Raw genomic sequence first — 27305 nt, 5'->3', positions numbered from 1 at the left:
CACCAGTGACCGGCCTTTCTGAAACCACAGAGTTTGAGACACACTCAATGTCATCCCTTGGCCCAGAACCATGGGATACTGGCACCTCCCAGCACACTGTCGTGAACTCAGAGAAAATCACTGTCCCTTCTCTAGCCTCCACTGATGCTACCATGGATGCCTCCAGGACCAACATCATCTCCTCCAGCAGGACATCCATCCCTGGCCCTGCTCCGTCCCCGATGTCACCATACATGGGGATCCACACTAGGTTCTCTACGTACCCTGACATGACAGAGTCCACAGCTATAGCCATGGTCACCAAGACAGATCTCCCTGGGACTACATCACAGGACACAAGTAACACGGATGCATCAGCCACGGCCTCCCGGACTGAGAGTCACTCCACTGTGACTCAGGGTTTTACCCGCCCCGTTTTGACCATTAGTGAAGACACAGGTTCTGAGGTTATGTCACAGAGAACCCCTTCCTCTGACCAAGATACCACATTGACATCCCCCCTGGAGCCCTTGAGTGCCATGACATCATCTTCTCTTCTTTCCCCCACATCACAAGCCAGGGACTCTACTCCACTCATCCCTGCCACCTCACCAGGCACACCTGGGTCTCTGGAGATCACTGGCACATTGAGCACAGGTTTGGGACCTGTGACGAGTCCATCTTCCAGTTTGAGCAGGACCCCAGGTGACACCCAGGTAATCTCAGAAGTGTCTGCCACTACAGAGGGACTCTACCTTTCTGGGAACACAATAGTAACAAACATGGGGACAATCATTTCCACACAGGAGTCACAGTCTTCTACCCCAGTGGGCTCTGCAACACCAAAAAGCACCACTGAAGTTGTCTCCTCTTCTCTCAGTGGGGACACCTCGTTTTCCACATCAATGTCTGACCTTTCTGAAACCACAGAGCTTAGGACACAGTCAACGTCTTCCTTTGGCCCAGAACCATGGGACACAAGCACCTCCTGGCACACCATCGTGACCTCAGGGAAAATGACTGTCCCTTCTACAGTGGTCACTGACATGACTGTGGAGGCCTCCAAGACCAATGTCATCTCCTCCATCAGGACATCCATCCCTGGCCCTTCTCAGTCCACGATATCACCAGACATCCCCACAGGAATCAACACCAGGCTTTCTACCTCTGCCCTAGGTGTTGATCCTGGGACAATCAGCTTCATTACCCCGAAAGGTACCCTTTGTTCTATGTCATCGAATATTCTTATCTTGGGTGCATTAACCAGTGTTCTGAGTAGAGCCATTAGGTTTATCAACAGGGTTCATGACCACTAGCATCATAAATGTTTGCGAAGAGTTAACATGTGCTAGTTTTTTTTTCTTTCTTCAAACTTTTCTCTTTGTTTTTATTTTTTAATTTCCTTATTTATTTTTTGGATTTTTTATTATTTATTTTATTTTTTTCAGTATTCTAAGATTCATTGTTTATACACAATACTCAGTGCTCCATGCAGTACATGCCTTCCTTAGTACCCACCACCAGGCTCACCTAACCCCCCATCCCCTTCCCCTCCAAAACTTCAGTTTGTTTCTCAGAGTCCGCAATCTCTCATCATTCATCGCCCCATCAAGTTTCCCCCAATTCAGCTTTCCTTTCCTTTTCCTAATGTCCTCCGTGTTACTTCTTATGGTCCACAAGTAAGTGAAACCATCTGATAATTGACTCTCTCTCTGCTTGACTTATTTCACTCAGCATAATCTCCTCCAGTCCTGTGTATGGTGATAGAAAAGTTGGATATTCATCCTTTCTAATGGAGGCATAATATTCCATTGTATACATGGACCATTTCTTCTTTATCCAATTATCCGTTGAAGGGCATCTCAGCTCTTTCCACAGTTTGGCGATCATGGCCATTGCTGCTATGAACATTGAGATCCATAGGGCCTCCTTTTCACTCATACATATCTTTGGGGTTAAATACCCAGTAGTGCAATTGCCAGGTCATAGGGTTGCTCTATTTTTAATTTTTTGAGAACTCTCCACACTGTTTTCCAAAGTGGCTGCACCAACTTGCATTCCCACCAACAGTGTAAGAGGGTTCCCCTTTCTCCACATCCTCTCCGACACTAGTTTCCTGTCTTTTTGATTTTGGCTATTGTAACTGGTGTAAGGTGGTATCTCAATGTGGTTTTGATTTGAATCTCCCTGATGGGTAATGCCGATGAACATTTTTTCGTGTGTCTGTTAGCCATTTGTATGTCTTCTTTGGAGAAGTGTCTGTTCATGTCTTCTGCCCATTTTTTTGATGTGATTGTCTGTTTTTTGAGTGTTGAGTTTGAGGAGTTCTTTATAGGTCTTGGATATCAGCCCTTTGTCTATACTGCCATTTGTGAATGTCATCTCCTATTCCGTGGGTTGCCTCTTTGTTTTGTTGACTGCTTCCTTTGCTGTGCAGAAGCTTTTGATCTTGATGAGGTCCCAAAAGCTCATTTTTGCTTTTGTTTCCTTTGCCTTTGGAGACATGTCTTTTTTTTTTTTTTTTAGATTTTATTTATTTTATTTGACAGATAGAGATCACAAGTAGGCAGAGAGGCAGGCAGAGAGAGAGAGGAGGAAGCAGGCTCCCTGCCGAGCAGAGAGCCTGATGCGGGGCTCAATCCCAGGATTCTGGAATCAGGACCTGAGCTGGAGGCAGAGGCTTTAACCCACTGAGCCACCCAGGCGCCCCTGGAGACATGTCTTGAAAGAAGTTGCTGTGGCCGATGTCGAAGATGTTACTGCCTATGTTCTCCTCTAAGATTTTGATAGATTCCTCCCTCACCTTGAGGTCTTTTATCTGTTTCGAGTTTTTATCTTTGTGTATGGTGTAAGAGAATGGTCAAGTTTCATTCTTCTATACATAGCTGTCCAATTTTCCTAGCACCATTTATTGATGATATTTCTTTTCCACTGCATATTTTTTTCCTGCTTTGTCAAAGATTATTTGACCATAGAGTTGTGAGTCCATATCTGGGCTCTCTACTCTGGTCTACTGGTCTTATGTGTCTGTTTTTGTGCCTGTACCATGCTGTCTTGGTGATCACAGCTTTGTAGTAAAGCTTGAAATCAGGCAACATGATGCCTCCAGTTTTGTTTTCCCTTTTCAACGTTTTCTTAGCAATTCAGGGTCTCTCTGCCCTTCATTTTTCTGGCAGTGATGCCTTCCACAAACTTACTCTCTTTAGATTCCTTCTCAGCATAAGTTATTAAACACCTCTCCCATTCCTGACCTCACTTCTCATCTCTGTCCCTATAAAGCTCAGTTTTTTCTTTGTTATAGTCTTTGAAACCACAATCATTTTCCCTCTACTTTTCAAGAGCACCTGCATTCTAACAGTGGTATCCTTTGATGTTAGTGCAAATTAAAAGTGTGAAATTTTTCATGTATGTATTTGTAAGTAAAGCACAGAATAGCTCTTTGTACGTCTGAGGCACCTTCCTCTATCCCCATTCACTGTGACCCATGTAGAGTCAATGGATACTATCTATTCCATATGGATACTTATCTATTGGATACTTATATGTATATATCCATATACATATGGATATAATGGATACTTATCCATATGGAATAGATAGTATCCATTGACTCTACATAGGTCAATCTATCTTATCCAATGGATACTATCTATTCCATGGAGGTGACCTATTTTCACTTCAGTTCCTGTCTTCTTTGACCCTAAAACTTTGTGACAGGGCCACTTTCCCACCTCTCTTCTAGAGGACTAGAGTCATTCACATCCCTGGACTCTCATCCAGCCACTCCCAGAAGCACACTTTTATCTCCTCTGCTCATTCATGTTTTCAAATATTCCAAGACTGATGTCATCTCTTCTCTGAAAATATGAGTTTCAGACTAGCATTTGTCTTAGCAGTGTGCTGAAATTTCAATGGAAATCTCTCTCTCCCTGTTGGGTTTCTCTCTTTTGCAGGGTGTGCTGGCAGAACCTCCTTCCCAGAACCCAGACTTTCCATGTCTATATCAGAAAAGACTTCTCACCTGAGTACAGTAATGCTGTCCTCAGCTGAGACCATTTCAACTGACACATGGGTGCCTTCTTTGTCTACAGCTTCATCTGGAGTTCCAGGAGCCAGCTCAGCCACCTTCTCAACCAGTCCATATCGGAGGACGGAACCAGGCCCTGGAGATGCTATGCCCACCATTGCAGAGAACCTGCCTTCATCAGCTTCAATTCCATTCCCCTCTTCACCTTTCACTACTGCTTACTCTTCAACCAACCCAGCCCTCTATGGAATTACTTCCTCACTTGTTACCCAGCGTATGGTGGGCACCAACACTGAGGCAGAGAGGAGCACTGCTGAAGGACCCTTGGTTGTGGTCAGTACTCTGGAAACGTGGACTGAGCCAGTCAGGACATCTTTACCATCCATTATGGATACCAGAATGACAGAGCATATTCACTTCGGAACAGTGACAAGTGCCTCTCAACTTCCTTCACAATCAACACAGTTGACAAGTAAGGTCCCACAGCTCCTTATTATTAGTGGCTCATAGGAAATGACTCTTTTCCTGAGAGACATAAAGGAATTAATTAGGAGTTTATAATTGCATGGAAATTCTTTTAGCAAATGTTTGTTTATCTAGCCTCAGTTCTAGGCATTGAACTGGGCATTGGGGAAACAAAGATAAATAAGCAAGTAGATGATTCCAGTACCATGATAGATGTTCTAACGTTACTATGATTATGCCAGTGATAATGCTAACGACAGCAGACGTTTTCTAGGGCACTTGTTCTCTGTTAAGTGGTGTTCTATTAAGTTATTTAATCCTCATTGAAACACAACTTGAAGAAGGGATGATTATAAGCCCATTTACAGATTAGTAAGCTGAGACACAGAGAGTTAAGTAATTTACACAAGATAATAGAGCTAATATGTGGTAAGAATTGAGACTATGTGGCACTAGAAATCTATGCTCTAGAAATCTATGTAGGAGTGGTCAGAGAGGAAGGAGAAAAAGCAAGAGGTTCTGGCATTGCAGAAGCTATAGGAGGGGAGAGCTTTAGGAAGGAAAATAGTCAGTTCCATCAAATGATACTAATAGTCAAATTGAAGTAGGGTGAGTCCTTTGACAACATGTGGGCCCCCAGGAAGGGAGGGAGTGTACGTTGAAAATAACTAAAACTACAGCCTAATTACACAGAGATACAGGGGAGATACCCCCTTTGAACTGAGTGTGTTTTTATATTGAGGACAGAGTAAAAGCAAGGGAAAAGTGAAAGAAAAAGATGAGCAAAGAAAAATGATGGCACAAAGTACCTGTGGGATGTGGGAAGGGCTGGGGGCCAAGAGGGAGGCACATCACCTCCGTGAGATCCATAGATGAGGAAGGGAACCTCTTGGGGATTCCATTCCTCTGAAGGTTGAATTTGCCCCCCACTTTTGTTTGGGAGACAAGTGCCGAGAAGTCCTCTAACTCGTTTAGCACCTGCTTTGCTAGCCAGTATCTATAGGAAGATGACTTGGTTACCTCTCGATTCACAGAAAAATTAGACACATTAATAGGTATTGATCCATGTCTTAACCTGTGGCTCAGTAGTTGAGTCATGGGTGTTCCGTAAACACATGATGAGCAAGAGGGTAAGAAGATAGAAGAGTGGTTGGATGGGATAAAGAAAGAGTGGAAAAACAGATAAATGAAAGAAGAGAGAGCAAATGTATAGAAGGGAGGATGGATGTAGAGAAAGGAGGAAAGAAGGATGGATGGGTAGATATAGGGATGGATGGAAGGAAAGATGAACAGATCTGCAGATGGACGAGTGGGTCAATGGACACAGGCGGCCATTTGTGGCGCAGAGCCCTGGCTCCATTCCATACAGCTGGACTTGAAAAGAATTGAGTTATATAGTCAATTAAGTGGATCCATTTGGACAGTACTCTTCTGGGTGAGATGAATTAACCCAGGTTTCTTTTCCACCCTCACCTGTAGGGACTGATGGCATTGTGGAGCAGATCACAAAGAAACCCAATGAGGCAGCCCATGGAGAAGCCACAGGACCAGCCCATGTCTCTGTGGCACTCACATCATCTGCTAGTCCAAAAGGTAGGTTCAACTCTGCTTACTTCCCAGTAGTCTCACTTGAGGCCTTACTTCCTCTTCTAGGGAGAGGAACTGTTTGTTTCTTTAGAGGAAGAACCATGTGGGGTGGCCATGGGCTTCCTGTCTTAGATGGATCTTTGTCTAATGGTTACCAAGTGGACATGACTACTTTTCTTTTCCTCATAACATGCAGAGTGAATTTAGTTCACTCTGTCAGTTCCGCAAGTATGACCCAGTTTAACTTTACTCTGAAAATGCTTATTAATCGCTTTCTCTGTGTTACTGACTGTTATAAGAAGAGGATGCACAGATGAAAATACTTGGGCACTGTATCCATGAAGCTCTCAGACCAGCAGGGAAGCAACAAAGGAACAGAATAACTATGATGTAACTTTAAACATATGCAGTGAAGATGTATTTGAACTATAGAAGAAAGGCTTAATGGGGAAGATGATATCTGAATCGGGTTTGAAAAGGACTAGGGATTTATCAGAAAGACAAAGGGAGTTGATGAAGACATTCTGGAGAGAGAGAGCAGCCACATACAAAGGCACAGAGGGGGGTAAAACTGGAAATATATGGGAGATACAAATAACCCGCCTTTGCTAACGTATGAGGGAGAAGGATGGGGTGGTAGGAAATGATACTGGAGACACAGGCAGAAAACAACATTCAGGAAACCTCCTAAGGCTTGGTAATGCATGGATATCCTTTAGCAAAAGGACAAAGCATTTTGAGGCAAAACATACATAAATCAATCAATAAATAAATAGATTTGACAAATATGTTGCTCCTTCCTAAAGAACCATAACATGCATAAGCATAGTAAAGACTCTGAGAAATCAGTCCTACTGTAAAGCAATTTGTTTAACTTTATTCCAACCTAGAGTTTTATACAATTGTTTGGCTGCCATAATCTTTCTCTCTAAAAGGCATCTGCTAACATTTCTCAGTGTGATTGTTCTGCCTGAGAGTTTAAGAGGTACAGGTATAGATAGCAAGGGGTTCTCCTCACTGTGGGGTTAACAGGTAAAGCTCCTGATACCCATTAATTTATTCCCAAGATTTTTGGAGCCCAGGCTATTATACATTTTGGAAGTTTTCTGCAACATGCAGGTTTTAGACAGAGTTAACCCCTACCCCACAGTCAGGTGATTAGTCTTATCCTGTGACCCAGCCATCTTTGGTTCAATCCCCCAGAAGCAGACTTGAGTTAAGGGTGTAGGCAAATCATTTGTCTCAGGTGGTGGATGGTCCCAGGAAGCACTGGAGAAGACAAGGAAAGGAAGTCAATGCAAATTGTATCCATGAGCAGGCCACAGCTATGGGCAACAGTGTCAGTCCCACTGGGAAGCTCTGGGAAACAGCATAGAACATGTCAGTGTTCGGCACCTGGGTGGCTCAGTTAATTAAGTATCTGCCTTCAGCTCAGGTCATGATCTCAGGGTCCTGGGATGGAGGCTTGCATTGAGCTCTCTGCTCAGTGGGGAGTCCACTTCTCCCTCTTCCTCTGTGCTCTCTCTCAAATAAATAAATAAAATCTTTCAGTGTTGTTCTATCTGAGGAGTAAAGTAGATGGGACATTTTTTATCCAACTCTCTTCTGTTGTTGGCTGTAGGACGCTTGATCCTAGGGTAATAACCCTTAGGTACGGGGTCAAAGGGGCTGCATCAGGACCCCATGGGGTCACGATATGGGGTATGAGTAGGGCATGGATAGGGTTGGCTATATCAGTTCACCAGGAAATGAATCACTGGGTTTCAGGTGGTGACCAATATCTAGATGGCTAACAGTCCTCATTGACACCTTTCTACACAGAGCAGGGTTTCTCAGCCTCAGCCCTATCAGGCAAATAATTTCTTGTGGACTGTCCTGTGTACTGTAGGATGCTTAGCAGCATCTTGGCCTCTACCCACCAGATGCCAGTAGCACCGCGCATGCACACACACACACACACACACACACACACACACACACACACACACAGAGTTGCGATGAACAAAAATGTCTCCCAACATTTCCAGGTATCTGCTGGGAGCAAAATCACCCTGGGTTGAGAACCTGAACTAGGAAACTTTTGTTTGAACTTCTCTCCAGTTGGATATTTTCTCCTTCCATCATTCTCTTTTCATCCTGGCCCCCACAAAATCCTGAGATTCAGTTAGGGAGTGATATACTATAGTGCTGGAGAGCATTGGTTTAGCAAGACAGAATGATGTTCAGATCTCCACATGGGCAGTCAGTAGTGTGTGTCCTTGGCAGATAAAGATCTCTGAGCTTCTGTCTTTCTCTTCTATGAAACCACAAGAATAATATGATGTATATTCAATGTTCTGGTGAGGATCAAAGAGATAAGTCATGCTAGGTGCTTGTAGGTGTCCCTCCTCCCCCTCCTCTCTCTTCCCCTCCTCATTGTCAAATACATATAAAGCATTTCAGTATGTCCACTCTTGGAAATGTGAGCATTTGGGATAGTCTTAGCAAAAGAGGGACATCACTCTCCCATCAGAGTCTAAATCCCTTTTATTTTACCCCTGGATCAAGTGCCAGTGGACTTTGGGGTCTTTATAGAGAAGCCTTCTGGTGGTTCTCCCTCCTTTCTGGGGACCATTTTTTAAAATATATTTTAAAGGGTAATGTGTTTTATTTACCATTACTTGAACCTCCAGTCAGTAGTTGCTTCTCAGCAACTTTACTCAGCAAGTTTACTCATCTTTAGAGTCTGAATTCCAGGCACCTTGGCCAGCTTTAATACTGGTCTAGTATGGTTCCTGGCAAATCTGACTCAGCAAACACTTATTTTGTAGTGGAAATACAAAAAGGGAATAGCAATAGTAGAAACTGTAGTAATAACTCCAGTAACAGTAGGTAAAAGTAGCAGTAGTAACAGTAGCAGTAACAATGGTCCTGGGTGGGAAGAGCAGTAACAGCAGTAATGGTAGGTATTAGCAGTGAGAGTAGTAATGGTAGTAACAGCAGGTAGTAGTAGAAGTAGCGGTGGTAGTATATTGCAAGCCAGGAGGCACTGGGTTTGGTGCATTATTGCCAGCATTCTGAGATAGCCACTGTGCTTATACCTACTTCACAGATGAGAATATGGAAATCTAGCAAGGTTTGGTAACACAGCCAGTTAGTGTAGGAGCCAGAAGCTAAGTGAAGGTCTACCTTCTTCTTAAGAGCCCAAGCTCTTAAGCACAATGACACATGATCTCTCTTAAGCCCGCAGAGACCTGTCTCTCTATACATCCATCCATGTAACCATTCATTCACGTACTCAACAAATATTTGTGGCCACCTACTATATGCCAAGCAGTCTTTGGGCTAGTATTAGCTGTTACCAAGCAGACTGTGAGACATGCTATGGCACAGGGTCAGACAGCAGGGTAAGGAAATATTGAAGAGGGAGAGATGAATTCTGACATGGATTTGTGAAAGTTGATTTGAGTTAGGGTTTCAAGAAGGGCGGAATGTAAGGAATCTGATGAAAGATGGACAAGGCAGACAGAGAAAACAGCCTGAACAAAGGCTTAGGGGCTGTAGAGTACAGACAATGTTTGGGAATAGGGAGTGGCTAAGAATTCAGAGTTACTGCACAAGAGGAGAAGGAAAAGGTGCGAGAAGGTCAATGACAGTTCCTCTTCCCATCTCAGAAGCATTACATGCATATCTCAGGCAGAGACATTTCCCTCTCTTTCCTCATTTGGAGAAAAAAATAAGCCCTTGCCAGTCCGATAAGCGGCAATCATTTTGTCCAAACTCTGTGTCCATCCCCCAATTCACAGGACCACCAACAGAGTGGACAGAAAGCGCAGAAATCGCAGCCCTGAAGACCACCTCTACAGCAACTTTGACCACTACAGTCTCTACCCCCACTTCCGGAATGCTGACTCTCCTCGGGACATCAGGTAAAATGGCCAGCACGAGCACAAGAGGGACGATCTTTACAACCCCAGATGTTTCCCCTGATGTTCTAGAGATGACAGCCTCACTGGCCACCAGACCTGGAGCAGCTACCAGCACAGAGCTTCCCAGGACAACCTCATCTGTTCTCAATAGAGGGTCAGAAACCACACCCTCACTGGTCCCTAGTTCTGGGGCAAAGAACAGTCCCGCTGTTCCAACTCTGACTTCCTTCCCTGGTGTACCAGAAATGGTGACCTCGCTGGTAACAAGTCCTGGGGCAGAGACAAGTATGGTCATTTCAACTCTTGATTCCCAAGATGAACCAGAGACCTCTGCCTCATGGGTCACCCATCCTGTGGCACAGAGCAGTTCATCCACTCCGACTCCAAATGTCTTCCCTGGTGAGCCAGGGCTGATGACCTCGCTGGATGCTAGTGTTGCAGCAGAGACCAGCCCAGCTGGTCAAACTCCGACTATTTCTCCTGGTAAGCCAGATACAACAGTCTCATTGATTACCCATCCTGAGTCACAGACTGGTTCAGCCATTCCAACTCCAACTGTCTCCCCTAGTATACTAGGGGTAGAAATCTCGCCAGTCACCAATTCTGGGTCAGAAGCCAGTACAGCATTTATAACTCTGACTGATGAATTAGAGACAACAGCCTCACAGGTCACCCATGCTGGAACAGAAGCCATTTCCACTGTTGGAGCTTTGGCTGTTTCCCCTGGTGAGCCAAATACAAGAGCCTCATGGGCTCATTCCACAGAGAACAACACACCTGTTTCCAGAATAACTCCGGATTTTTCTCAAAGTGAACTAGACACCACACTCTCAATAGCCACCACTCCTGGGGCAGAAGCTCATTCAGCCACCCCAACAATCACTGTCTCACCTGGTGTACCAGATATGGTGACCTCACAGGCCACTAGTTCTGGGACAGACGCCAGTATAACATCTTTGACTCTGACTGAATCCCTGCATGAATCAGATACAACAGTCTCCTTAGTCACTTACCCTGCAACATCCAGCCCAACAGTTCCCTGGACAACCCCCCATGTTTCCCCCAGGGAATCGGACAGCATGCCCTCAACAGCCACCAGCCTTGAGACAGAAGCCAGTTCAGCTGCTCCAACTACACCTATTTCCCTTGGTGTACCAGACATGGTGACTTCACAGGCCACTAGTTCTGGGACAGGTGCCAGTACGGTTCTTTCAGCTCTGACTCTTTCTGCTGGCGAACCAGCAAGCACAGTCTCATGGGCTAATCATGATGGAGCACAGACCAGTTTTTCCATCTCAACTCCAATGGTCTCCCCTGGTATATCAGAGGTGGGGATCTCACTGGTCACTAGTTCTGGGGCAGAGACTAGTGCAACTTTTCTAACTCGTACTGATTCCTCGCATGATTCAGAGACAACAGCCTTATGGGTCACCCATTCTGCAAAGACCGGCACATCTGTTTCCAGAATAACTCCGCATGGTGAATCAGACATCTCATTCTCAACAGCTACCACTCCAGGGGCAGAGGTCAGTTCACCTTCAGCTACAACTGTCTCACCCACTGTGCCAGGATTGGTGACTTTATTGGCTACCAGTTCCGAGACGGAAGCCAATACAACTCTCTCAACTCTGACTGATTCACTCCATGAACTGGAGACCACAGCCTCATGGGCCTCATGGGTCACCCATTCTGAGAAAAAAGCCAGTTCAGCTTCTCCACTTCTTTATTTTTCCCCTGGGGAGCCAGAAACAGCAATCTCATTGGTCACCCATCCTGCAGAGACCAGTCCAACTATTCCCAAGGCAACCCCCAGTTTTCCTCATAGTGAATCAGATACCACACACTCAATAGCTACCAGTTCTGGGGCACAGACAATTTCAGCCATTCTAACTCCAGCAGGCTCCCCTGGTGTATCAGGGGTGGAAATCTCACTAGTCACAAGTTCTGAGGCAGAGACCAGTACAACTCTTACAACTTTCACTGTTTCTCCAGGTCAACTGGAGACCACAGCCTCATGGGTCACCCATTCTGAGAATGAAGCCAGTTCAGCTGCTCCTACTCTTAATATATCCTCTGAGGAGCCAGAAACAGCAGTCTCATTGATCACCCATCCTGCAGAGACCAGTCCTACAGTTCCAAGGACAATACCCAGTTTTTCCCATAGTGAATCATATACCACACCCTTAGTGGCCACCAGCCATGGGGCAGAAATCAGTTCTGTTGTTTCAACTCCAACTCTTTCCCCTGGTGTACCAGATATGATGACCTCACAGGTCACTAGTGCTGAGAAAGAGGCCAGTATGGCTATTTCGACTCTGAATCTTTCTCCTGTGGAGTCAGTGACCACAGCCATGATGGTTACTCATTCTGGGGCACAGACCAGTTCAGCCATTCCAGCTCCAACTGTCTCCTCTACTGTGCCAGAGCTGGTGACCTCAATGGTCACCAGTACTGGGGAAGAAGCCAGTACAAGTTTTACAACTCTGACTGTTTCTCCAGGTCAACTGGAGATCACGGCTTCATGGGTCACCCATTCTGGGACAGAAGCCAGTTCAGCTGTTCCAACTCAGACTGATTTTACACATAAGTCAGATATAACAGTCTCATTGGTCACCCATTCTGCAGAGACCAGCCCAAACACCTCTGTCCCCACAACACCTCTGGTTTTTTCTGAAAGTGAACCAGATACCACACACTCAATAGCCACCAGTCTTGGAGCAGAAGTCAGTTCAGTTGTTTCAAGTCCAACCATCTCCCCTGGTGTACCAGATATGGTGACCTCCCAGGCCCCTAGTTCTGAGACAGATGCTGATATGACTATTCCAAGTCTGACTCTTTCTCCTAGTGAACCAGCAAGCACAGCCTTACTGGTCACCCAGTCCAGTACAAAGACAATCACGAATTTTCCTAGTTCAACTGCTTTTCCTCACTTCCCAGAGACCATCCAGCCTCAGCTGGAAATTAGTGCAGCTCTTCCAACTCAGACTATTTCCCCCAGTCCAGCAGAAATAACATCCTTCACCACACCTGTGACCAAGCCCAGCGGAGGTGATCTAGGTCCAACTATCTCACTTGGTGTTCCTGTGGAAACAGCCTCACTCTCCACCCATCCTGGCACAGACATCAGCACTATTTCAACCTCAACTCTAGCCCCCATTTTGCTGGCGACCACAGGCTTACTGGCCCCCAGCCCTGCATCAGATGTCCCAACTTTGACTCCTGGTGTCCTTGGGCCTGTCAGTACCCCTGCAATCACTGGCGAACCCTCACCACCTGTGACTTCAGTTGGACTCCCTGAATTCTCCAAAACTGTGACTCTGATAGCATCAGAGACCCCAACACCACCGAAAACCGGTCATGGAGAAGGACTGAGTTCAACCACTGTCCTGAAAACCACAACTCTTGAGACCACCAGTGTAGCCGCTACAGGTTCAGGCCCCATCATGACAGAGAACACAACCACCTTCAGTACATCAGCAGGAAGTCCCTTTGTCCCTGAGACCTCACCTGGGGTGTCCACCATGACCTCTGTGAGTGTGACTTCAGAAACAAGTAAGAATGACTTTCTTTTTTACTGTGGTTAAATTATAAATATATATATCTCCTATAAAATTAACTATTCAAAATGTATATATATATACATATTTATTTTTATTTATATATTATATATTATAATAGTAAATAAATTTATTATATATAATATAATAAATATATATTTTTAAATATATATAAATAATATATAAATATATATTTATGTATTATATAATGCATGTATTATATAATTATATATTATATAATTATATAAATATATATATATTTGTATATTATATAAATAAATATATATATTTTATATATAAGTATATATAAACAAGTATATATAAATAAAATTTATATATAAACATATATATTTATATATGTGTATAATTATATATATTTAATTAATATATATATTAATTATATATAATATATATTATATATTAATTATATATAATATATATAATTATATATAAATATACATGTTTATAAATATATGTTTATATATAAATATATATTTTATTATATATAATATATACATTTATTTATATATACTTATTTATATTAATTTGGGCTTTCTCTCTTTTCTTTTGGATTAGTGTGGCCAATGGTTTATCGATCTTATTGATTCTTTCAAAAAACCAGCTTCTAGTTTCATTGATACGTTCTACTGTATCTCTCGTTTCTACCTCATTGATCTCTGCTCTAATCTTGATTATTTCCCTTCTTGCATGTGGAGTTGGTTTGATTTGTTGTTGATTCTCCAGTTCTTTAAGGTGTAGAGACAGCTGGTGTATTCTGGGATTTTTCAATGTTTTTGAGGGAGGCTTGGATGGCTATGTATTTCCCCCTTAGAACCGCCTTTGCTGTGTCCCATAGGTTTTGGACCGAGGTGTCTTCATTCTCATTGGTTTCCATGAATTGTTTAAGTTCATCTTTGATCTCCTGGTTGATCCAAGCATTCTTAAGCAAGGTGGTCTTTAGCTTCCAGGTGTTTGAGTTCCTTCTGAACTTTTCCTTGTGATTGAGCTCCAGTTTCAAAGCATTGTGATCGGAGAATATGCAGGGAATGATGTCAGTCTTTTGGTATCTGTTGAGTCCTGCTTTGTGACCCAGTATGTGGTCTATTCTGGAGAAGGTTCCATGTGCACTTGAGAAGAATGAGTATTCTGTTGTTTTAGGGTGGAATGTTCTGTATATGTCTATGAGGTCCATCTGGTCCAATGTTTCATTCAATGCTCTTATTTCTTTATTAATTTTCTGCTTCGATGATCTGTCTATTTCTGAGAGAGGCATATTAAGATCTCCTACTATTATTGTATTCATATCAATATGACTCTTTATCTTGATTAATAGTTTTCTTATGTAATTGGGTGCTCCCATATTGGGGGCATAGATATTCACAATTGTTAGATCGTCTTGGCGGATAGTCCCTTTAAGAATTATGTAGTGTCCTTCTGTATCTCTGACTACAGTCTTTAGTTTAAAATCTAATTTATCTGATATGAGAATCGCTACCCCCGGCCTTCTTTTGAGGCCCATTGGCATGAAAGATGCTTCTCCATCCCTTCACTTTCAGTCCGGGTGTATCCTTAGGTTCAAAATGGGTCTCTTGTAGACAACATATGGATGGGTCCTGTCGTTTTATCCAATCTGCAACCCTGTGTCATTTTATGGGCGCATTTAGGCCATTCACATTGAGAGTGATTATTGAGAGATAGGTTTTTATTGACATCGTGTTGCCTTTGAAGTCTTTCTGTCTGTAGATTGTTTCTGTATTTCTGTTCAATGATATTCTTAGGATTTTTTCTCTTTTATAGGACCCCCCCTTAATATTTCCTGCAGTGTCGGCTTGGTGGTTGCATAGTCTTTTAAGCCTTGCCGGTCTTGGAAACTCTTTATCTCTCCATCCATTTTAAATGTCAGTCTTGCTGGATAGAGTATTCTTGGTTGCATGTTCTTCTCATTTAGTACTCTGAATATATTTTGCCAGCCCTTCCTGGCTTGCCAGGTCTCTGTGGAAAGGTCTGACGTTATTCTAATGGGCTTTCCTCTGTATGTAAGAAGCTTCTTTGTCCTAGCTGCTTTTAAGAGGGTCTCTCTTGAAACATAATTCCCCATTCTAACTATAAGGTGCCGTGAGGACTTTCGAGAATCTAAAATCTTGGGAGGAAATCTTTCTGCCTCTAGTACATGAACGTTGTTTCCATTCATGAGATTGGGAAAATTTTCATAGACAACTTCTTCCACTATATCTTCTAGACTTCTTTCTTTTTCTTCCCCTTCAGGGATTCCAATAATTCTGACGTTGGAACATTTCATGGCATCGTTTATTTCCCTGATTCTGTTTTCGTGGCTTCTGAGCTGTTTGTTCCAGGCTTCCTCCTGATCCTTTCTCTCTATCTGTTTGTCCTCCAGATCATATATGTATAATTATATATATTTAATTAATATATATTAATTATATATAATATATATTATATATTAATTATATATATTAATTAATTATATATAATATATAATTATATATGTTTATATATAAATATATATGTTTATATATAAATATATATTTTATTATCTATAATATATACATTTTATATATACTTATTTATATATACTTATATATAAATATATCTATATTATATTTATATAATATATAAATATAATATATTATATATTATATATATTATATAATATATTTTATATGTTTTTAATAAATATAAATATATTTTTATATTTTGTATATATTTTATATATTATATATAATATATATTATATAAATTATTATAAAATATATATTATATATAAATATATAATATATTATATAATAATTATATAATTATATGATATAAATATAAAAGATATATAATTATATAATAATTATATATATTATTATATATTATATATAATAATAAATTTATTTTTTACTTATATATACATATATTTATATCTCCTATAAAATTAGCTATTCTAAATGTATAGTTAGGTGGGATTAATTACATTCACAGTGTTGTATCAATATTATCCAATCTTTCTCCAAAACTTTTTTCATCCCAGACAGGATCTGTGTACCCATTAGACTTCAGCTTTCCTTCCCCACTCCTCTCAGCCCATGGTAACTCTAATTCACTTCTGTCATCAATTTGCCTATTTTAGATATCTCGTATATGTGGAATCGCACAGTGTATTTGTGTGTGTGTGTGTGTGTGTGTGGCTTATTTCATTGAGTATAATGTCATCATGTCATAGCGTGTATCAGAAATCAGAACGTCATTTTACATGTTTACAGATGAATGATATTCCATTGTATGATGGACCACATTTTATGTCTGTTCATTTGTTGATGGATCTCAGGCTGTTTCCACCTTTTGGCTACTGCAGATATGCTGCTATGAATGTGGGTGTGCACGAATCTGAGCCCCTGTTTCCGGTTCTTTGGGGTGCATACCTAGAGAAAGGGCTGCTCAGTCATGTGATGTACTCGCTCATTAGGGCAACACTAATGAACTTCCAAACACTGGGTACCTTGAACAATAGAAATTTATCAGTTCTGGAGGCTGGATGGGACCCTGGGAGAATGTGTAGAACAGGAACTTTGGAGTCATCCTCTCTGCGGGGGAAGGGGGGCAGACAAGGCAGCTGGGGTATTTACCCACCAACTCCCATCAATCATTGCTAGTGGGGATACTCCCTGGGCCTGTTCATTCCCCCAGGTTGAGGAGAGGCAGGTGCTACTGTGTACTGAAATGGTAAGAGCGAAGGGGAAGTGGGAGTAGGGTGACCAACTCATTCTGGTTTTCCCAAAACTGTGTCACTTTTCCACCTAGACGTCAGCATCCCAGGAACTCATGTCCTACTGGGAAAATGGGATGGTTGCTCACCCTATGTGGGAGGGTCTTGAACAGCAGGCCGGTCTAGGCCAAACCCCAGCTCCGTGCTGAGTTAATGTGCGCCCTTGGAGCCTTTCCTTCCACCCCCAGCCCAGGCCTGACTTAGGATTGGGCTCAGGTTCTCTTCCCACCACCACAGCTGCAGTTCCTTTCTTGATGCCTTTTACTGTCAACGTCACCATCACCAACCTGTACTACACAGAGGACATGGAAAACTCGGGCTCTGAGATATTCAATGCCACTGAGAGAAACCTGCAGGACCTGGTGAGAACCCCCTGCCAATGTTCACCTTGTCCCAAGCCTGTCACACTCCAAAGTCTTGGCCCCTCCAGCTCATCGCCCTCTCCTTTGTTCCCAGCTCAGGACTTTGTTCAAAAACAGCAGCATTGGTTCCCTCTATGCTGGCTGCCGGCTGACCTTGCTCAGGTGAGGTGTGCTCCAAAGCACCTACAGAAACCCAATTCTCTCTCTCCTTGCTCCCTCACATCCCAGTCAACCACAGCCTTGGGCCTTTGCCAAAACGCAGCATATCAAGGTGAATCCAAAGTGTCTGGGTTTGAACCCTTGCTCCCCCATTTGCTAGGTCTGTGATCTTGGGCAAGTTGCATAACCTCTCTGTTCCTCAATCACTGAATCTACAAAGTAGTGGTAATACTAGTACCTTACTGTTGGGGTTATTAATCATTCATCACAATGCCTGGCCAATTGTGAACACTCAGGGGGATCTCATAGTATCAGCCAGTGTAGTATCTTTGCCAACGATGTCCCCAGAATCCCTGACACTCTCCCTGCCCCAGCTCCTATCTACCCTATTGGGGACAAACTCTGGACACTGCAATCTGCAGTATATTCCTTAAAAAGAGATAGGGACCTTCCCAGAGGATGTTCTATAGAACCAAAGGGGAAAACAAACCAAGTGTTGTTTTTAGGGTATATTGCAGTTCAAAAAGCCCCAAGTGGACCTGAACCCTACAGAAATGGCCTGTTTTCTCCTCTCTGCCTATGCCCATTTGGTGTCCTCTGAGGTCAGTTGGCTCAGAATTCTTTCCTTACATTTCACAACCCTATGACCTCTCCTTGGGATACTGCATCCAGCCAGTGCCGGTCATCCTGCCAGAGAGGTGGGTCCTCTACTCACGTGGCTTCACGAGAAGAGTTTCCTGGAATGCTGTAGACCAAAGGCATCCTAAACTAGCTCCACCCACCACACCTGCCCCCATATCCCCATGAGATGGGGGAATCAATAAGATAATATTACCCGTATGATATGCCCCCCCAAACCTAAGTGCTATACGTGTTTTCATCCATTTCATCTTTACAAAACATGAGTATTACCCCGCATTGTAAAAAGAGAACACTGGGGTTCAGAGTAGTTTGCTTGAGAGACCTGGGATTTGAACCCAGAGGTTCTAGTTTTTTGTTGTTGTTGTTGTTGTTGTGTTTTGGGTTTTTTTAATTTTTAATTTTTTATTTATTTATTTATTTTTATAAATTTATTTTTTTTTCAGCATAACAGTATTCATTGTTTTTGCACAACACCCAGTGCTCCATGCAATACGTGCCCTCCCTATTACCCACCACCTGGTTCCCCCAACCTCCCACCCCCACCCCTTCAAAACCCTCAGGTTGTTTTTCAGAGTCCATAGTCTCTTATGGTTCGCCTCCCCTTCCAATTTTTTTTTATAAACATATAATGTATTTTTATCCCCAGGGGTACAGGTCTGTGAATCACCAGGTTTACACACTTCACAGCACTCACCATAGCACATACCCTCCCCAATGTCCATAACCCCACTCCCCCTCTCCCAACCAGAGGTTCTGGTTTTTGAGTCTCTCCTTTTAACCACAATACAGCAGTGCTCGAAGTCACTGGGCTCAACATGTTACTTACATCCTTAAAAGGACTCAGAACTCCAGGGAGCCTTTGGACTTGAGGGTTATATCTGCTCTCATTTACTGAATTAGAGGGAAATTGGAAGGGGAGGTGAACCATGAGAGACGATGGACTCTGAAAAACAACCTGAGGGTCTTGAAGGGGCGGTGGGTGGGAGGTTGGGGGAACCAGGTGGTGGGTAATAGGGAGGGCACGTATTACATGGAGCACTGGGTGTGGTGCAAAAACAGTAAATACTATTATGCTGAAAAGAAATTTAAAAAAAAAAAGAAACTAAAACAAATGTTATAAATATGTACTCATCAATTTAATCAAAGTAAGGAATCTATCACATGTTAACACAAATAACATAATTTGTATGAACAACAGCAGTATTTCCTCCCCCTCCACGCCCCCACAAAAAGCATAACAATAAGAGAGCCACTGTCCACATTTTTTGCAGACCTTTTTAACGTCTGGTTTAGGAAAAGACAGTAGGATATCTGCTTCTGCATTTAATATTTACAGTCTTTCACTTTGTGGCCTCTGGAGAACATTTCACAGTATACTCCTGATAGAATAAAAGTTACAGTAATGTCCCTGGGCCACACTTTGAGAACCATGCTTTGAATAGCATGAACAGTAGCAAGAATTCCCAGGCAAAGGAGGAAGAGGGTCTTTCTTCCTGTTAAGTCCCTGCTCTGGGTGAATCACTGTAGGTTCAGCTTAAATTCAGGAGAACAGTATTTTTGAGGGGCGCCTGGGTGGCTCAGTGGGTTGAGCCTCTGCCTTTGGCTCAGGTCGTGATCTCTGGGTCCTGGAATCAAGCCCTGTATCGGGCTCTCTGCTCTCCCCCTCTCTCTGCCTGCCTCTTTGCCTACTTGTGATCTCTCTCTCTCTCTCTTTCTGTGTCAAATAAATAAAATCTTTTTAAAAATAAAAAAAAAATTTAAGTATTTTTCGAACCACATTGTCCCTTCTCACCTCTTAATTCATTTTCTCTGTATTTTTCGAAGCACATTGTCCCTTCTCACCTCTTAATTCATTTTCTCTGTTTTTCTCCAAACTTGGTTGCCTGCTCCAAAGGTGCTCCCGAGGGGTTGACCTCAACCTTGGGATCCACCAACTTGAAACAAAGTCTTCCCTTCAGGCTCCATGATGGTTCTTGCACAATGTCACAAGTGTCTCACTCAGTCCTCGAAGGTCTTCTGTCCTTTGCTGTTCCCTTCCACATGCGGCCTGGGCTCAGGATTCTCGTTTCCTCCCTGGGAGCTCCACACCCCCATTCTTATGGCCCAAGCAGGACTCAGTTCCTGGAGAGGATGCCATCTATACTTACATTCTTGCATGGACAGGGACAGTACTAGGTGCTGGTTCTTGAAACAATGAGTATGAGCCAATTAATAAAAATTTTGGGAAATGAAAGGAGAAACTTATGTGCAGAGTAGCCCTGGAGAACACTTAAGGTGGGGAGGTCTGGATCCCCATATAAAAGAGAAAAAATGTGTTTGAGACAGCAGATGAAACCCCAAGGAGACCACTAACATAAACTCCAAGGGGTACAATTGAAGGAAGGAGTTCTCAAGAGTGACTGTCCCTCGAGTGTCTCGGAACATCCCTATTCCCATGTCCTTCCTTCCCCAGGGCTGAAAAGGATGGAATAAGCACCAGAATGGATGCGGTCTGCACCTACCACCCAGATCCCACAGGCTTCAGGCTGGACAGAGAGCGGCTGTACTGGGAGCTAAGTCAGCAGACCCATGGGGTCGCTCGGCTGGGCCCTTACACCCTGGACAGGGACAGTCTCTTTGTCAATGGTGAGTACCTCCATTGCTATTGGAGTCTCCTCCTGAGCCCCCCGGATGGGAACTCCTTGCAGTGCAATTTCTCAGGACCTGTGTTCATAGTTTTGGGCCAACCTAGAATTTTCATAGGGAAATTCTCTTCTATCAGAACACCCACAAAGCAGCCAGCCTGCCTGCCTGCCTGCCTGCCTTCCCTCATTCTCCTTCTCCCTCCTCATCCTCTTCCCCTTCCCCTTCTTCTTCCTCCTTCTTCTTCCTCTTCCTCTTCCTTTTCCTCTCCTTCCCCTTCCCTTCTCCTCCTCCTCCTTCCTCTTCCTTTCCTTTTCCTTTCTTTCTTTCTTCCTTTCTTTCTTTCTTATAAAACTAATATTTATTCTGTACCCTGTCATTTTAAATATTAGAAACTTAGAGAATGACAAGGTTTGGGGGGTGGAAATTCTTAGGAAACTTCTTCTTTCACATTATTTACAATACAGAGCATAGCTTTTTCTATGCCAGGGTGAATTGTCATACTACTTTCTAAGTTTCGATCCAATTCTAGAATTTTACCCTGTGTGCTTTCAGTATGGTAAACTATCTCTGAAAATTTCATCAATGTGAAATTTTATTTGCTGATGTCACTTCCTTTAGATATCCTCACCTTTTTCGTTACAATCCTTCTCATGAATGCTGATAAGTTTGTCTTCACTACATTCTATGGTCAGTTAATTTGTCTCTAAGTCCTACTAGTATTTTTTTAATTTTTTATTTTTTTAATTTCTTTCCAGTGTACCAGAATTCATTGTTTATGCACCACACCCAGTACTCCCTGCAATACGTGTCCTCCATAATACCCACCACCAGGCTCACCCAACTTCCCACCTCCCGCCCCTTCAAAACCCTCAGATTGTTTTTCAGAGTCCATAGTTTCTCATGGTTCATCTTCCCCTCCAATTTCCCCCAACTCCCTACTAGTATTTATTTTTATCTTATTTAAGTTCTTTTTTTAATTCCAGTTAGTTAACAGACAGTGTTCTATTAGTTTCAGGTGTACAGGATAGTGATACAACACTTTCATACAATAGCCAGTGCTCACAGGACAACTTCCAAGGTCTGAAAATAAAGGCTCCCTGCATAGTCTTCTTCATTGCAGTGATCTTTCACAGAAACCCACCTGGAGCATGAAGCCATCAGGGAAGGAAGAGAGTAAAGCAAGCCTACAGTGGCTGTTGGAGTTTTCACTCCTCCCCAACAGGCAATGAGTTCCCAGGGTGGTGACTGATTTGCTTCTCTCTCTTTGTTTTGATGGCCTGTGGCCCTTCACTCATCCTCCAGAGGCCAGCCAGACTGTACCCCACCTAGGAATCAAACAACAGATCTGTTAGCAATGTTTTTAGCAATAAATCCCTCAACAATGCTCTTAGCAACAAGCCCACGGTAACACCTATAATAAAGGCTAATATTTGTTGAGGGATGCCTGTGATCCAGAATATATTATGTTTTATATGTTTATATTATGTTTTGCAAATCCTTCCAACACTCTATGATGTATTATGTATATTTTGTATATTTTACAGAGGAGCAAGCAAGGCTCAAGCAGGGAAATCTACTTTCCCAAGATCAGATGGTTAATATGAGAGTGAGCAACAGAACTCAAACCCTAATTTGGCTCTAAGGCCCCCAAGAGGCCCTTTCACTACTAGGCTACACTGCAGATCAACCCAGCTAGAACAAGCCTCAAATCTCAGGATGGAAAGGCATATCAAGGAGCCCCTCATACAACAATTTAAACTAATGCTCAATTAATATGTCTCCACTGCATTGCCTTTGACATTGTCTTTCTATCTGGATTAAAACCTGTATTATATTCCAATAGTCCTCAAGAATTACTTAAAGCTGTAGCTGGCAGTGTGGGTTTGGGTGATTTATGAGTCTTTCTTTAAGCCTTGGTCCTGGTTTTTTGCTCATCCTGTGGCCCTGGGCAAGCCACGCAACCTCTCTAAGCTTCAACTGTCTATTTTTAGAGAATGGAATTTTAAAAAAACATCATGTAAGATTATTGTAAAGGTCAAGTGAGATAAAAACCAGAATAATCTAAGTAAACCACAGGGCTCTTTCTACTAGGTCCAGTCTCAAAGAGCAGTTTCATTTGAAGAAACACAGTCATACCACCAAATATAACATAGGTCTAAGTTTTACTTGCATTCCTAACAGAGCATCAGAGAGGAGCCAGTCCATGATCCAGAGCCATACTTATTCAAACCCTCTTTTCCCCAATTCCCTCTCCCTCTCCAACTTTATACTCTCTGGTTGACTCCCACCTCTGCCTGTCTGCCTCACTCTCTCACGCTCATGATCTCAGTTCAACATTACAGAAGTCCAGGAACTATGTCAAAGATCACGCTGTCTCCGAAGAGTGGGATAGTAGGAAAAACTCAGAGACCAAGGAAAGAGTTATATTTAATTGGCGGAGAAAACACAAATAAGGCTGGAAACACTCTCATAAAGTTTTTGTTGCTAGTACTCATTTGGCGAGGTTGATATTGTCCAAGGCCCCTAGTGAACCCCCATAAGATGAGGGGTATTTTGATCATCATTGTCTTTGTGGTTGATGATCTCGAGGACAACACGGATGTGAGCACCAAAGTATGAGATAGTTAACTCATAATGAGTTGATGAGTCCCAGAGAAAGCACTCGAGAAGATTTGTGTGGTGTGTTTCAAGTCATACCCCTCACACTTTTCTTAGCCTCCTCCCATCAGCTTACTCTTCCTCTCTGGCTGTCTCTGCAGGTTATAACCCTCAGTACTGGATCCCAACCACCAACTGTAAGTCATGAAGGCCCAGATGTCCCTGAACCCCTAGGACACTCCTCCCTACACCAGATCTTGGGGACTGGGGCAGAAGTACCCACCACCCCCCAGGTTCTCAGACCCAGAGCATCTCCAGACCACCCACTAGAGATGCCAGCTCCTGTCCACAGCCCTGTCCTCTCATCATCTCACTCCTTCATGTTGGGGCCCAATAATGTATATTCATGCTGTATTCTTTCATTCCCTCAGCTCCGATGACTTCTACATTCTCTCCAGGACTTCCTGCATCTCTACCTCCCACCCCCAGCTCTACAGGTAGGAGTCTAACCTCTGAGTCCCAGAAAGCTTCGACTCCTGTTCTGGTTGGGGAATGCCTGTGTCATCTGGACCCTTCCGCCCATGCAGCCCCAGCCTGTCCTACTGTCTCCCTTGTTCCCTCATCTCTGGCCGCACCAGCCTCATTTCTGTTCTTCTAGGGACCAAGCATCCTTCCATCCTCAGGGCCTTTGCTCTCATTGTAATGGCAACTCAGCTCTGTTCCTGATTTCTCTTTGTCCTTCAGATTCAGGTCGGCCGGCCTTTTGCTCAGACCTCTTCTTATAGAGTAGCATTTCCCCACATAGCTGGGGAAATTCCACACATAGATGGGATCTAATCTCTATGATCACTTCCTTCGTGGAAATAACTGCTGTTTGGATTTCTTGACTGCTCAAGGGTTTGTGGCCCAAGGTCTGAGCGCAAAAGTCTTGGCCCCTCTTCTTCCCACCAAAATGTCGATGACAGGTCAGCCTTTGGACACTCTGAGATGAGCGATTGAGGTTTCCTTTTGAACTGACATGACACAGCTAACATGGAGCTCTCCTCCTTTGGCTGGCTGAGGAGGGAAGGTATCCCAGATAGGTTATCTCAGGCTTCACCTACTGGATACTATGGACAGAGAGACAGCACTAATCTCTTCTTTCGAATGTACGGGTCAGGCCTAAGACTGTGATGGGTCTCCCCTCTCTCTCCCTCCAGCCACAGGTGTGGGTCCCGACCTGGTGCCATTCACCCTCAACTTCACCATCACCAACCTGCTCTGCACCCCAGACATGACGCACCCAGGCTCCATTAAGTTCAACTCCACTGAGACGGCCCTGAATCACCTGGTAAGAGCCCGACAGTGCCTTCCCCAGCCTGCCTTGTCCTTACCCTACCCCCACCCCAGTCACCCCAGGCCCTCCTAATCACCTCTCTCTTCTTCCTCCCCAGCTTGGTCCCTTGTTCAAGAACACCAGTATCGGCCCACTGTACTCTGGTTGCAGACTGACTTTGCTCAGGTGAGACTTCCCTCCCTTACAACACGAAGGCTTGCACTGTCACAGGCAAGCTCACCTGAAGGAAATGACCTGAACATAGCAACTAGAAGAATCATAAATGACTGGGGCCTTCCAGGAATTCAGATGGGCAGCATGCCCTCTGCCTGAGTGTATCAGAGAGGGCTTCCTGAAAGAGGTGGCTATCAAATAAAGGTCTTAAATTACTTGGAGAAGCAGAGCCCTGGAACATTCATTCTCACTGGCCAGAAAGGGCAGCCCTGACTCATTGGGCAGACATGAAATGAGGTACCTCAGGCCATGCCCTATGACAGGTGCTAAGGACACCAACATCACAGGCCCTTCCTTCAAGGTACCCACAGTACAGGGAGGACAACAACCATATGGACTTAAAACCATAATAGGAACAGGATTAGTACAATGACAAAGCACTATGTGGAGGCCATAGGAACCTGCAGGATGGACTTCTAGCTCATTGTGAGGGAGTTGAGTGGAGACAGTATAGAGAAGGTAAAGCCTGAGCTGAATGAGCATTCGCCAGAAGAAACTTTGGCAAAGGTATTTCAAGGGGTGGTATATCTCTCAGATCTGTGGGCAACCATGGAGTTGCAAGCAGAGCCTTGACGTGTTGTCATTTATTTTAAGTAGTGCATGGGTAGATAAGGGATGAGAAAATTTGATGTGAGGATGGGACAGGAGGTGGGGAAACCAGTGAGATGTTGAGCTGGACCTGGATGTTGCTTGGATGGGCGGGGACCAAGGACAGGGGAGGGTCCAGGATGCTTCCACGTGTTTGGCTCCACGTGTTTGGCTCCTCCTAGACGAAAAGGTCCCAGAAAAGAATGCATATGAGGAACCAGACAAAGCTCAGTAAGAAAAACATCATCATACCAAGTCTGGGGCCAGGGGCAGCAAGCTGAAGGTGAGAGATGAACGAAGTACATAAGTCTCCCACATCTCAGGAGGCCTCTATTCCCATGTCCCACCACCCTAGGACTGAGAAGGACGGAGCAGCCACTGGAGTGGATGCCATCTGCACCTACCGTCCTGACCCCACGGGCCCCAGGCTGAACAGAGAAGAATTGTACCAGGAGCTGAGTCAGTTGACCCACGGTGTCACGCAGCTGGGCACCTACACCCTGGACAGAGACAGTCTCTATGTCAATGGTGAGTGTCTGTGCTGCAGGTGGGGTCTCCAGTTCCATGCTTCCTTATACCGCTACACCATATACTGGGCTGATTCTGCTCCCCGGGGGATATTGGCGATGTCTGGGGATACTGATATTGGTATATCGTAATTAGAGTGGTACTAGGGACATCTAGTGGGTAGAGACCAGGGGTGCTGCTAAATATCCCACAATACATAACACAGCCCTCCACCATGAAGAATTAACGAAGCCAAATTGTCCATAACGCTGAGTTTGAGAAATTGCTGTGTACAAATGTATATATAGTTCTGCTGCAAACCTAGCCTTTTTTTTTTAAGATTTTATTTATTTATTTGACAGACAGAGATCACCAGCAGGCAGAGAGAGAGGAAAGGAAGCAGGCTCCCTGCTGAGCAGAGAGCCTGATGCGGGGCTCGATCCCAAGACCCTGGGATTATGACCTGAGCCGAAGGCAGAGGCTTAACTCACTGAGCCACCCAGGTGCCCCAACAAACCTAGCCTTTCCTTGGTGACTCATTTTTGAATGCTTAACACACCATGAGAGGCTGATTTCCTTTCTCTTTTCACCTCCTGGATGGCATCTTTCTTCCTCCTTATTTCCACTGCTTCCCATAGGAGCCTAACTGGAGCGTGCAGACTCTAAGGAAAGAAGTGGGTGATGCATGGGGATATGGAGAGGAGAAGGGAGTTGAGGGAAATTGGAGGGGGAGATGAGCCATAAAAGACTATGGACTCTGAAAAACAATCTGAGGGTTTTGAAAGGGTGGGGGGGTGGGAAGTTGGGTGAGCTTGGTGGTGGGTATTAAGGAGGGCATGTATTGCATGGAGCACTGGGCGTGGTGCATAAACAATGAATTCTGGTACACTGAAAAGAAATTTTAAAAATTTAAAATTTAAAAAAAAAGTGGGTGATGCAGAACTCTGTGGCTAAGGTTGCTGAATAGGCAGCAGGGGACCATG

General features: G+C 43.8%; 1 protein-coding gene across 1 annotated transcript in view; it reads left to right on the top strand.

Moving 5' to 3' along the window:
- The window catches only part of MUC16 (mucin 16, cell surface associated), a 112945-nt gene that overhangs the window by 35223 nt on the left and 50417 nt on the right, over positions 1-27305 (top strand). The window contains exons 17-32 of the mRNA XM_045991473.1: positions 67-339; positions 946-1194; positions 3933-4478; positions 5951-6064; positions 9844-10573; positions 11033-11166; positions 11455-11641; positions 11735-13517; positions 15078-15096; positions 17509-17654; positions 17749-17816; positions 20908-21080; positions 23840-23875; positions 24878-25008; positions 25112-25179; positions 26171-26343. Of these exons, the coding sequence (XP_045847429.1) occupies positions 67-339; positions 946-1194; positions 3933-4478; positions 5951-6064; positions 9844-10573; positions 11033-11166; positions 11455-11641; positions 11735-13517; positions 15078-15096; positions 17509-17654; positions 17749-17816; positions 20908-21080; positions 23840-23875; positions 24878-25008; positions 25112-25179; positions 26171-26343 (4830 nt within the window). The remainder of the gene's footprint in view (positions 1-66; positions 340-945; positions 1195-3932; positions 4479-5950; positions 6065-9843; positions 10574-11032; positions 11167-11454; positions 11642-11734; positions 13518-15077; positions 15097-17508; positions 17655-17748; positions 17817-20907; positions 21081-23839; positions 23876-24877; positions 25009-25111; positions 25180-26170; positions 26344-27305) is intronic.

Source organism: Meles meles, chromosome 20 (genome assembly GCF_922984935.1).
Source record: "Meles meles chromosome 20, mMelMel3.1 paternal haplotype, whole genome shotgun sequence".
Lineage (NCBI taxonomy): Eukaryota > Metazoa > Chordata > Mammalia > Carnivora > Mustelidae > Meles > Meles meles.
The sequence above is the reverse complement of the archived record's forward strand: the minus strand, read 5'-3'. Positions and strand labels throughout refer to the sequence as shown.